Source organism: Cetorhinus maximus, chromosome 24 (genome assembly GCF_964194155.1).
Source record: "Cetorhinus maximus chromosome 24, sCetMax3.hap1.1, whole genome shotgun sequence".
NCBI lineage: Eukaryota > Metazoa > Chordata > Chondrichthyes > Lamniformes > Cetorhinidae > Cetorhinus > Cetorhinus maximus.
In genome coordinates, this window is record NC_135902.1 from 43,859,307 (window position 1) to 43,871,300 (window position 11,994).

Here is an 11,994-nt window from a genome sequence, read left to right on the forward strand (position 1 = left end):
ACATGCTCATGTTACCAATCTGGTTAACTAATTCAGTGTCATTAGGAATGGATCTATATTTCAATTCAATAAAGGTCCAAGTTGGCGTACTGTGGGACAGATGATACTGATATGTATTTTTCTAGAAAATATGTATCCTAATAATGGCAACAGATGACCATAGTTACATGAAAGTGGTTGCCCATGACTACAAATGCATCATTAGTACTTCTTTAAGTTACAACAGCAATAACATTTACGTTAGATGGTAGTCGATATTTTTGAACAGTATTTATTAATTTGCATTGACATCACACTTTGCATCCACCATTTTTGTTTTGAATGCTGGCATTATCACTTTGTCATACTCGAAAGCCACCCTAGTTTAAAGAGGGAGGATGATGATGATGATGAAGAATCATCTTCTTGAAAAGCTGCCAGCTGCCGGAATAAGGAGCCAGGTCCCTGACTTGTATCTTCTGTGATTGACGTGGGAAGCATCTGTACAAAAAAGAGACAACACAAAAAATGTTTTAAGTGCTATATCCTGGGTACATTTACCATTCAATACACAACGTGTTATAATGAAACAGCGGAGCTCCTATTCTGTTTCATTATTTGCAGCTAAGCAACAATGCGCTTTGCAATAATTATATGTTTGTAACTCTAAGAACATCATTTTGGCTTCCTTATCAAGTCAACTAGCTCAATCAGCAATTATGTGAACTCAACCACCCATCCTCACTCCCCCAAAATCAAAACAGAAAGACAGCTTTCCCAATGTGCTCCCTTTCTGTCCCTGCAGAAACAAGGCTGAACCCTCCCAGAACAAATCCTTATCCATAAACTACAAAAGGTTTCTTGTTAAGAGTTCAGGTGGACCATATGTTTCAAAGCACATTCATCTATGCACACTTTCCACTGTGAATTGGAAGATTAGGTCATCTACTGTTATCACAGTTCACTAATAAAAATATGCAAACCAGAAATCAAACTGATTTGTCATGATTCAGTGCCATAATTTTTGGAGTAACACAGATCACACAAGTAAATAGATGATAGTGATGTGACAGTCCCTTCTATTAATCATGACAAAACAATGTCATTTCCAGAAACTGCAAGCCTTTAAGTACTAACAAGTTTGGATTAGTTCTGGTCAGTCACACAGCTGTCCACCTGACAGAGCAAACTGGATCTAGGGACCATTTTTGGCTCCAACTGAAATTTCCATTGGCTCAAGGTACTACAAGAGAATAGCTAATCTTTGGAGCCAAAGATTTTGGATTTTGGATTTAATATCGCTCAGCAAATTCGCATTAATTTCCCCAACACCCTCTCCTTCATACCAAATCAAAAAAGCAGTGAGTCTTTCTGACAACACAACCAGCCACAAGCTTTGATAAATTAGATTTGCAGGAGTGGAAGAGAACTCACCCAAAAAATACATTGGAAACAAATATGAAGCATTTGCAATCATTTGTAGTAAAATCAATCACTCAAATATTTGAGTAAAACTGCCAACAGTTCACATTATAACACATTCTATCTATCCTGTGTACATCATGAGTACAATACTAACAAGTGAAGAGGGCACTCAAGAGTGCATATCTCTGCCACACTGTGTTAACTCAACACTTTTACAATTACGCAGCTTTTCCTTGAGGCTTTTCCCTGCCTGGTTAATGCTCTGTAACTACAAAGATGTAAGAAATCTTTTTATTAAAAGCTTCTATCTCTCAGAGGAGGCTTCACATCCAACAACCTGCTCTGAAAACTCTGCTCATATTTTGACAGCTGTGACAAATTCCACCTCAGCTGCTGAGACAATCCACAACATTCTAAATCAAGCAATCCACAACATTCTAAAAATAAGTCTATTTATCCCATCTCCAAGTTAATGAATCCTATTTAAAAATTCCAAGATCCAGATCAGAATGCGCATCTTCACCAAAAACGAATCAGCTCTCCCTTGGCCATACCCTGTGTACCAGTTTTTGTTGAAATATGTCCATTAGTTTTTCAGATATATTGTTTATAGACCAACAGACTAACAAACCGGGGTGAAAACCTTCAGTGGCAGAGGTAATCAGGAATTCCCAATATGGAGATGGTCATTCTCATCTCAGGCAACTGACAGGAGAAAGAAGATCCAAATTTAAAACAGACTATCCAAAAGCTCCCCATTACACAGGTACTGGTTGAACGCCTTTCACCATCAATAAGTAATAATGCCTTAATAAAATGGATGATATCAACATAGATTCATGCTTGTTTTGTGTTAGAAATCACTTTCATGTTTGTAGCATGCACATTGATAGACAATGAAACAAGCTGAATGGTAAAATAGCAGCCAACAGTTCGGAGAACAAACACACTGCAATACAAACGTATTTTCCAAAGCAGTAAATTGAGTTAATGAATTTGGAATAGAAATTTATAGGTTTTATACAGTGCGCAACACAAGACAAAGACTATTAACCTTCTGCGGACTATGCAAATATTTTACTCTACAGTTTTCAGCTGAATCATCAATATTATGATAAAGTAATAATTTTGTGGCTGCTCAAATTTGATTTTCCTTGTTGGCACTCAACACCTGATATCTATTTTTTTTTTGTATATGACACTGGATAAAAAACGTGTAATTTGAAAGCTACTTAAAAATTCAGTCCTCAAAGAATATGGCGCATTCAATCTTAGTCAAATATTAAAGTCACAATGTCTTCAACTGTGGTAGCCAAAGGAAGGGAGAAAAATTGCCTCTTGCATCTGGGCTGCCTAAACCTCCAGTAACTTCTAAAATACGAGTAAATAGTTGATTGCAAGTCAATCTTGCTGTATTCTGATGATTATTCACAGCTTCAGCTAGACAGCTCAATTGATGCACACTAAAGTAGAACACTCACAAACCACAGAAAAATATCAACTGGGTAACAAGGGAAATATAGGTAAATTACAAATTCAGGCAACTATAAAACCAGTGCATTTGAATTGAGCAGAGCATCAGAGCCTCCATAAGATAAACTTTAGCCCCAACGTGTTCATGGTTAACTTTTAGATTAATTTTTTTCGGTTTGTGTTACATGGCAAAAATGAACTGTTATACTGTATTTAAAATCCATGACACTTTTGTTTCCTAACTCTAGATTGTGCTAACATTAATCGAATCAGGAGTTTGGATAAGACATTTGCACTTCTTTGTCCAATTTGGAGTAACTTCCATTTCGAATTTGATGCAGGTTTGGTTAATCACAAAACTTGCACAACCAACCAAAGGATTAGGAAGAGATTTTAAAAATTAGGTTTCTTGCCAGTCTCATTTCCTCATACAATAGGAAATGCTGGAATCACTTTCCTTTCCAACTCTTCAAAATACATGATAGAAACCAAGATAAAGAAAAATGGTATATAAAGGTTTCAAAGTTAGAAAATGACTAAAAAGACATTAGGGAAAAAAAATACAAGTTTAATTTAGAAAATAGAAATCGCACAAAGTATATAAAAGAAGTGGGAATGGGGGTGGAGACAATAGGGCAAGCAGAGTTTTTTTTAAAATCTTACAATATTTAACTTAAGTTAGCAGCTTAGGATCAATACTATAATAAGGGAGTGTAGTCCAGACATTTTAAATATTGCGGTTTCAGCTGAAAATTCAATGCCAGTCTACTAGAGAAACAGGAAGCTCTGAGCTTAAAAAAAAACAATGTGAAGCTCATATTATTGTTGGGCTACTTGGAAGAGATGAGATTTCTTATCTATGTTTAGAGAGAATTCAAAGAATTGAGCTGGTTCAAAGTAAGATTTGGTTTTAGCAAAGTTAGTCTTAAATAGCCTTGAATGTAGCTTCACACAACCACTAAGCACTCACTCACCACAGATACACTGGTATTGATTGTTACCGGATCATAATACTGTCTACTGTGTATTGTTATTCAAGCTGCAATGAAATACCCAGTGACGCTTCATCAAGAAGGTTGCAGCTGTGACAGTTCAATGTATCAACTGAAACTGAATTTACAGAAAGTAGTTAAATTAAATCACTCAAGTAAAAATTACATTTTGTAAAATAAGTGTCATATTGTAAGAATATGTAGTGCAGTACCAACAATAAAGATAAAATACACGGTACCAATTTAACAATCAAGATTGTCCACTGTCTTAGTATGTGGAACGAGGGAAGAGCCCAGGGGTGTTTTGTCAATATAATGCACTTGTTCTGCTGAATCAGTGTTTGGCATGTGCAGAAAAAGGTGTGCCACTTTTCAGAATATCATTGTACTTAATTATCAGTATCTGTGTATGGCAATGTACATTACAAAAGAGCAGTATGAATGGATTTTATTCATCATTACTATAAAGTTTAAGTAGTATACTCTATGCAGCAAAGCTGGAGTGTCCTCTCCAGGGCACATGCATGGGCAAAATGTGAAGGCCCTGGGTTTCCCACAGGTCAAGGCCCCCCTCTTGACCTTCCTGACTGGATCCAAAGCACCAGCTTGGGACACACAACATAGCAGTGCCAAACAAGTCAATGTGATGCATCAAGCATGTGGGTCAAGAGAGTTGGCGCTTTTGTTTGCTAGTTTTCTTTTCATTTTCAGCATACACCACTGCCTAGCAGCAATGCAAAAAGATGAGCCTAAAGCACAAGCCTCTCCCTGTGAATACACATCCTCTCCATCTGCAAGTTCTCTACTGTGCCTCCTCATGGTGACATACAGAAATTGGGTCCCTTGTGGCCGCAGGCTAAAGCTTCTGAGGAGCCGTGGCCCCCAGACATGTACTCATGAACCAAACTCCCAGCTATGTGAATAGCTCTGCAGCCTTGTGGACACCTTGGGAGAGTTGAAGGCGAAGGGAGTTGGAGTCCAAAGACAGACTGATGTCTAAATATGTCATCTTTCCTGCAACCAAGCCATTAGGATGAACACTGACTTGGCTTTCCAACAAGAGACAAGCCTTGCCGAGAGTGGATCACTGAAAGGAGAAACATTACACATTCATCTGCCAGGGTAAGAGTGGAGAGGAAACGCATGAGCAGAGTGAAGGCTTCACTGTAAGGAACTTGCAGAACCCTCCGTAAATCATTCAGAACGTGTTCTCTCCAATCTCTTACGACTCTCTCAACAGCATTCTCAACATATGCAACTACCACAGCACCAACTGTAACAGATCACTTCCTAGTGTCCCAGGGTTAGCATGCGTTCAAAGCAGAAAAACCGTCTTCGTGTCAACGTCTGCCATACTGTCTACGCAGATAAGAACCAACAGTACCTCGACTCGTTGAACAGTTTTCCCCCACATACAGTGCAGAAGTAAAATGGAACACACTTCAAGACACCATTTACAATATTGCACTCTCAACATATGGAAAGCAAGAGCGGGAAGTGTTGACTAGTTCGAGACTAACATCGCTGTGATGAAACCTGTTATTGCAACTAAGTGATCAAATCTCATTCAGTACAAGAGGGATTTGCGTAAGAGGCTCTGAATGCATTATGAGCTGCTCAAAGTAAAGTCCAACAGTCTGCTGGGCGTGCAGACTGGTTAAAACCTTGACAGATTATCCAGATGTCTTTCAACACAAGGAATGCTAGGGGTATGTACAATGGGATCAAAAGAGGCAACAGGTCCATCAAAGAAACCGGCTCCAATGAAAACAAAGGCAGGGAGGTCATCACTGACTGCAATAAACAGTTGGAGAGATGGATGGAACATGACCTTTAATTATACCCTAGACAGAACAGTGTAACTGAGAAAGATCCTGTCATGGCATAGCTGGATACTGAATCCACAGTGAAGGAATTTAGCAAAGCTATTGACTCATTTGCCATTGGCAAAGCTCCAGGTGCAGATACTATACCCACCTGAACTCATCAAGCACACAAAACCAGCACTCCTGCAGCATCCGCACAAACTTCTCTGTCAGTGCTGGAAAGAGGGGGCAATGCCTCAGGATATGCATGACGCAAAGACTATGATCCTGTACAAGACCAAGGGAGATCACAGTGATTGCAACAACTATTGAAGCATCTCCCAGCTGAGCAGCGTGGGAAAAATATTTGCCCTGGCCAGACTCCAGGTCTTGGCTGAACCCAAATATCCCGAATCTCAGTGTGGTTTCAGAACTGGAAGATCTATAATTGACATGAGCTTCAGTCCGGCAGCTGCAACAGAAATGCCATGAACAAAGAAGGCCACTATATATTATCTTCATCGATCTCACCAAGGCATTCAACCAGATGAGCACAGATGGTGTATTTAAGCTGCTGCAGTAATTGGCTACCCCTGAAGCTGCTGAGTGTGATCTCCTCTTTCCATGAGGACATAATGGACAAGGTCAGCTATGACAGAGCAAGATTGGAACCCTTTGAGATCCGTAGTGGGGTCAACAGGGTTGTATTCTGGTTGTATTCTGCCACCAACAATCTTTGACATATTCTTCTCTTTGAACTGAAGGAATATGAAAGCTTCATCAAGAGAGCATGTCTACTTGCATACCAGAGCTGATAGAAAGCTGTTCAACCTTACCCGGCTGGGATCCAAGACAAAAATGCCTCAAGTCCTCAAACAGCTGCTCTATGCTGATGATGCCACACTCATTCCAGACTGGGGAACACCTTCAGCAGAAAACAGACAGGCTTTCTCACACCTGCAAAGAGTATGGTTTGCCCATTAACCTCAGAAAGACAAGTGTCATGGTTCAGGATGTTGCTTTACTGCCATTAATCAGCATTGACAAGATGACACTGGAAGTTGTTTTACATATCTCGGCTCTACAATCACCAGCAATCTGTCACTTGATGCTGAAATCAACACACGCGTTGCAAAAGGTACAGCTGTTTTGTCCAAGCTGAGTAAGAGTGTGGAACAACAGCAACCTGAGAACATCAAACTGCGTGTCAACCAAGCCTGCATCCTCAGTGCACTCCTCTACAGTAGTGCATTGCTAACAGGAAAAACAGCTGAACAGTTTCCATCTTTGCTGTTTCTGACAAATCCTCAATGTCTCTTGGCAGGACAACATCAGCTCAGAGATCCTGGAGCATGTTAATTCCATCAGCATGCACTTATTGCTAAGCCAAGACATCTGGGCTGGTCCGGCCATTTTCATCAGATGGACGACGGCCATGTACCCGAAGACTTTCTGTAAGGTGAACTGGGCACAGAGTCACAATCTGCTGGATGTTCATACCTCTGTTTTAAGGACACCTGCAAGCAAGATATTAAGATGGCTGATGTTTAACACTGACAACTAGGACACACTTGTTGTCAGCCATGACCTCTACAGGCTGACTATTTGGTAGGGCATTGGAAGAGGCGAGGCGAAATGGAAAGCTCTGCTGGTCAAGAAAAGGGCCCAGGGGAAAACCAAGACCAGCAAATCCTGCACCTTCTCAGCAAAGTGCCTTGATCTGCAGCAAATGTGGCAGAGACTGCCATGACAGAGTGGGGTTCCTGAGCTCCACGTTTAACACAGAGTTGACCACCATCTTCTCATGAGAAGGAAGGCTGCCAAAGATGTAACCATAAATAATAAGCAATGCTAATTTGTCAGAATTCCACGGCCAGGGTTTTTCAGTCGTCAGGTGGGCTCAGTGGGAGCAGTCGCGGAGCCAACCGTGATTGGCTCCGCACCGCGATTTCACATGGACGGACCAACTAAAGCCCCCCTGTGTGGATCGCAAGCAGTAACGCTACCTGTGCGGGCAGGGGTAGGAGGGAGGAGGAAGAGCAGGCCTAGCGCACAGTTCACTCATGTGCGCAAAAGAGCGCTTCAATCTCCCTGAGGCACAGAGCTGCCTCAGGGAGTTTGAAGCGCTTTTTAAAAAAATATATAAGGACATTAAAAATTTAATGAAACATGTCCCCACTTATGACTGTGTCACATGAGATGGGACAAGTTTTTATTTTCAAAATAAAGTTTTTATTTCATCAGTATTAGCTTTAGGAAACCTCATCCCGCTCGTGGATGAGGTTTCCTAAAAAACATAAAGGCCGACTCAGGCATGCATGCGCCGAACGAAATATCACACCAGTTCGCAATGACGTCAGGATGCACACCTGACGTTATCGTGCGTCATTTTACATTCCGGCGTGTCGGGCACACACGCACGTTGAATGTAAAATTCTGCCCCACCTTGCTATCGTTTTATGAAGAAAAAACAGGTCAATGTACTAAATGCAAACAAACTTCAATGAGGTAGGTAAGCCTATTTTGTAAAAGCTAAAAGATTTAGACACTTTAAAAAAAAAGTACTAAGAGTTATATTTTAAATCAAGTCTATATATACACACATCACAGTAATATGAAAAGAAATAAAGTAATTACACTGACCTGATTCTTAACTTCATTTCCCTGAACAGATGATTTAGGCTTTCGTGAACTCGCCATGCTAAGTGGCAACAAACCAAATCTGGAAACAAAGATTCACAAGATTGATGCCATGTACAGATTAGTTAACCACTACTGACAAATTATTATGGATCCGAGCAAGTGAGAAAATTATCTACATAAACATAATAAAATGCAATACGTTGGCTGAATTGCTGAGCATTGTCAAAGCAGAAACTGGAATTTGCTTATTGCATCAGCTGCACACACGCCTTCACTTTTTACCAGGGCCAGTTGGCAAGCCGGCACACAGGGGATTGAACTTCTCACCAAACACACACATTGTAAACTAAGCTGTTACTATAAACCCAGGTGGTCTACATGTACTTGAACATTAGCAGCATTACTCAGCCAAATTAGCATTTTTCCTTCACTATCTTACTGAGCCACTTAAAAAAGAATACTTTTCTGGTGTGTTGGGAAGATTTGATTTGAGAACTTCAGTCTGCATGATAAACAAGCAATGCAATGCTTGTAAGGTGCTGAAACAGAATTACTGTGTTGGCTGATGTATTTCAAACTTAGTGGGTTTCAGGAAGGATTCTAATCAACAAATGATATTTAGGATTATAAGAAATAGACCAAGGAAATATTGTGGCTATAAGGTCAGATGGACTGAAGAGCTCCATCTGCCGGAAAATTTTAAAAATTGGGGTGGGGGGCAGGTGTCCAAACAAGCAAATTAAATTTAGTACAAGATCTTGCATTTATATAGCACCTTTAATGTTGTAAAACATCCAAGGCCCTTCATAGGAAATGTTATCAAAGAACATTTGATGAGCAATCCTTTAGGATGGAGGTCTTCTGGTTTCCATAATTGTTAAATTCCTATTATCAGAGCAAAATTATTTTGGTATATAGAGCTATGTAGTCTCATCTGTTTGCCATTTGAATAGAAAACAGACCAACAGTATCTAATGATCAAGCTTGGTCTGTATTGCAATTCTTATCAGACCACATCAACATGCACACAAGTTTACTGTTTGCTGCTGCAGGAATGCAACGAAATTCATTTACCGGATCTGACTAGAAGCCAGTGGCAAGATGTTATGAGGTTCTTGTGAATTAAAAGGTCCACTTCTGCTGGTGTATTGTTTCTCTGTGCCTGTTAATAACCCAAATAGTACCTAAAGGACAGAATTATGTATATTTACAGTGTCTTTTCTACATAAATGCAACATTTTCCTATCAGACACTAGGGGCTGCTGAAAAATTCTGGCTCAAAGCCCTGCTTTGGCACATTTTACATTTCAAAGCCTGACGTGGCTGAAGACCATGGCCTTTCAATTCTGGGAAAACACTTTCAGCCAATGAAAGATAATTTTTGGAATTAGGGATTTAAAGAGCAAGACTTTAGATTTAAGGCACTGAAGGATAGGGAACCAACTTATATCATTAAGCATAGGCTGATGTATGAGCAAGATTGATACAGTATAAGGTACAGATATGTTTTAGAGATATTTTAAAATTTAGTATGGTTATCAATACAGTAATGAGGCGAAAGCTAACACTTAAAAGTTAATCAGGCAATGGTAAATATACTGCAAAGCTTGCAAAGAGCTAAATGAGCAATTAAACTTCTTTTCACTTAATGGAAAGTATATATATATATTTCTAGTAAAATATGTATTTTATTTCTACTTATCTGTACTGCAAATCATGGGGAAAGCGTAAAAGCAGACAACCTTAGCTACCTATATAATATAGACAATGCTGTGGCTCTGTAACCAGCCAAAAGCAAGCTACAGTAATACTCCACCCTTACATCAGCTCATCAACTCAGTTTCATTAAGTATTGGCCCAATATTCTAGCCGAGGTTGCAACTTGAAAAACATGAGACAAATTTGTTTTGAATATGGCTGCTGTACTCACTGAAGTTCTTTGAGAAAGTTTGTTTAGATTGTTGTTGAGGTGTGGAGTAAAAACATCCAAATCAAATGGATCAATATGACTTTCCAAAGCATCTGCCACATTCTGAACCCTGTTCAAAAAACACAGAAGAATATCAACGTTAACATTTGGATCTCTGATATCAGGAGTATAAAAAATATATAAAATTGAATAACTTTGCTATTTAACAGAAGTTCCGTACCTCGGGTCCTGCTGGATCCTGCTGCTTTTTACCTCTTCATTTCTGGCCGTTAAAATTGAACCAAGGTATCTAAGATCAAAAAGTAGCTGCAGAGCTCTATTCTGGGTTAAAGGGAACGCAGAATCAATCTGAAGCAGAACACAAATTGAATAACATCAAAACGTTAGTGTCACATTTAGCAATTATGTTCCAAAGAAGCTAGTTCAGTAATCTTTCATTCTAAGATGTTTGTAAGTCAGAAAGAAAACAGTTTTTGAATGAAGGACTTCTAATCCTTAGGTACAGTGGATCTTACTTAAAACTCCACAATCACACCTTGTTGTTGAAAGTAGCAGGGTATAACCACAGGAAGCTATCAGCAAATTCTGCTATCATGGTAGCCATAGTGACAGACAGCCTGTCTCTTGTGAACAACTCAGCATACGCATGAAAAAGGAACCAACTTTGGCGAACAAAAAAAAAAGCCATGAACAACAAATTTATAACTGAAGGTTATCAGGACACAATTTTATCCTTCTAGTAATGTAATTTTGACAAAGATAATTCAGCTGGTTACCTGCCTATCTCTTGAATGAGAAATAATTTGAAGCAATGAGGATCTAACTCAGTAGATAAAACAAGCTGCAATGAAAGAAAAACAAACAAAGCCACAAGTTCTCTCCTGGCCCATACAAAGTGCATTGTTGACTTTAGCATCTTCCAAATACTGAGATCAGATTGTAATTGGAGAGAGTGAGGAAAGTACTGCCAATGTAAGCAGGATCTGCAAGTGTAATCAGGAACTAGTAATTTGAATGGCAATCATCTGACTGTAAATCAAATAAAAAGGGATTATTCGGGGTTAAAAAGTTCTTCAAAAGTTTGTGGTATTTACACAAGTAATTTTCTTGAAGAAACAGATGCAAAAAGTCAAAGCAGCTATTTGAGACAAGTGCTTTGGGGAAGGTACAAAATTGCTGTTGCCTCCCACCATAATAAGAAGGGTTGCAGTAATCTCCTGAAATACTGAAAGAAAAAACAGTTAAATTATTTGCTTGTTTACTCTTTTTACATTTCAGTGTGAATTTCATTTGTCACTTCTCATACTTAGATGAAATATTTTAAAGGATTTTCTGGTGTTTGAAGAGCTGTAGACCAGTTTGGACTGCATGTTAAAATGGAGTCAGTTCCAACTTTTGTGAGATTACAGCTCTGGTTACTTATTTTCGCAGCAGTAGGTCTGGAGAATCAGAGGTCAAAAACTTTAACCACCAGATCTCTTCAGAACACTTTTGAGCATGATCCATGCACTATTGAGGCCTGCGATGCACTAGACACATTTAGAAGGAATGAAACAAGCCATCTATAAGAACTTTAAGGTATTCAGATTTTTTTGTCAGAGATTATATACATCATAAAAATTGGGGATTAGAAGGCTGGCATTTTAAGGCATTTACATTATCATAATATTTTCATCTTTTGATGCAGTAAGTTTCTGAAAATAATACTTGTGAATTTCTGGTGAGTTGCTCCCACTCCACTGATGTA

General features: G+C 39.2%; 1 protein-coding gene across 2 annotated transcripts in view; it reads right to left on the reverse strand.

Annotated features, from left to right (window-relative positions):
• Positions 1-255: 255 nt before the first annotated feature.
• Positions 256-11,994, reverse strand: part of cog1 (component of oligomeric golgi complex 1) — a 36,126-nt gene continuing 24,387 nt past the window's right edge. Inside the window, exons 10-15 of one of the 2 annotated variants that reach the window (XM_078571134.1) lie at positions 10,468-10,595; positions 10,248-10,356; positions 9,392-9,501; positions 8,318-8,396; positions 3,931-3,987; positions 373-480 (exon numbers count right to left, since the gene is read on the reverse strand). In XM_078571134.1, the coding sequence (XP_078427260.1) occupies positions 3,970-3,987; positions 8,318-8,396; positions 9,392-9,501; positions 10,248-10,356; positions 10,468-10,595 (444 nt within the window). In that variant the 3' untranslated portion in view covers positions 373-480; positions 3,931-3,969. Of the gene's footprint in view, positions 481-3,930; positions 3,988-8,317; positions 8,397-9,391; positions 9,502-10,247; positions 10,357-10,467; positions 10,596-11,994 lie in introns of both variants that reach the window. The other variant, XM_078571133.1, reaches the window with a different exon arrangement.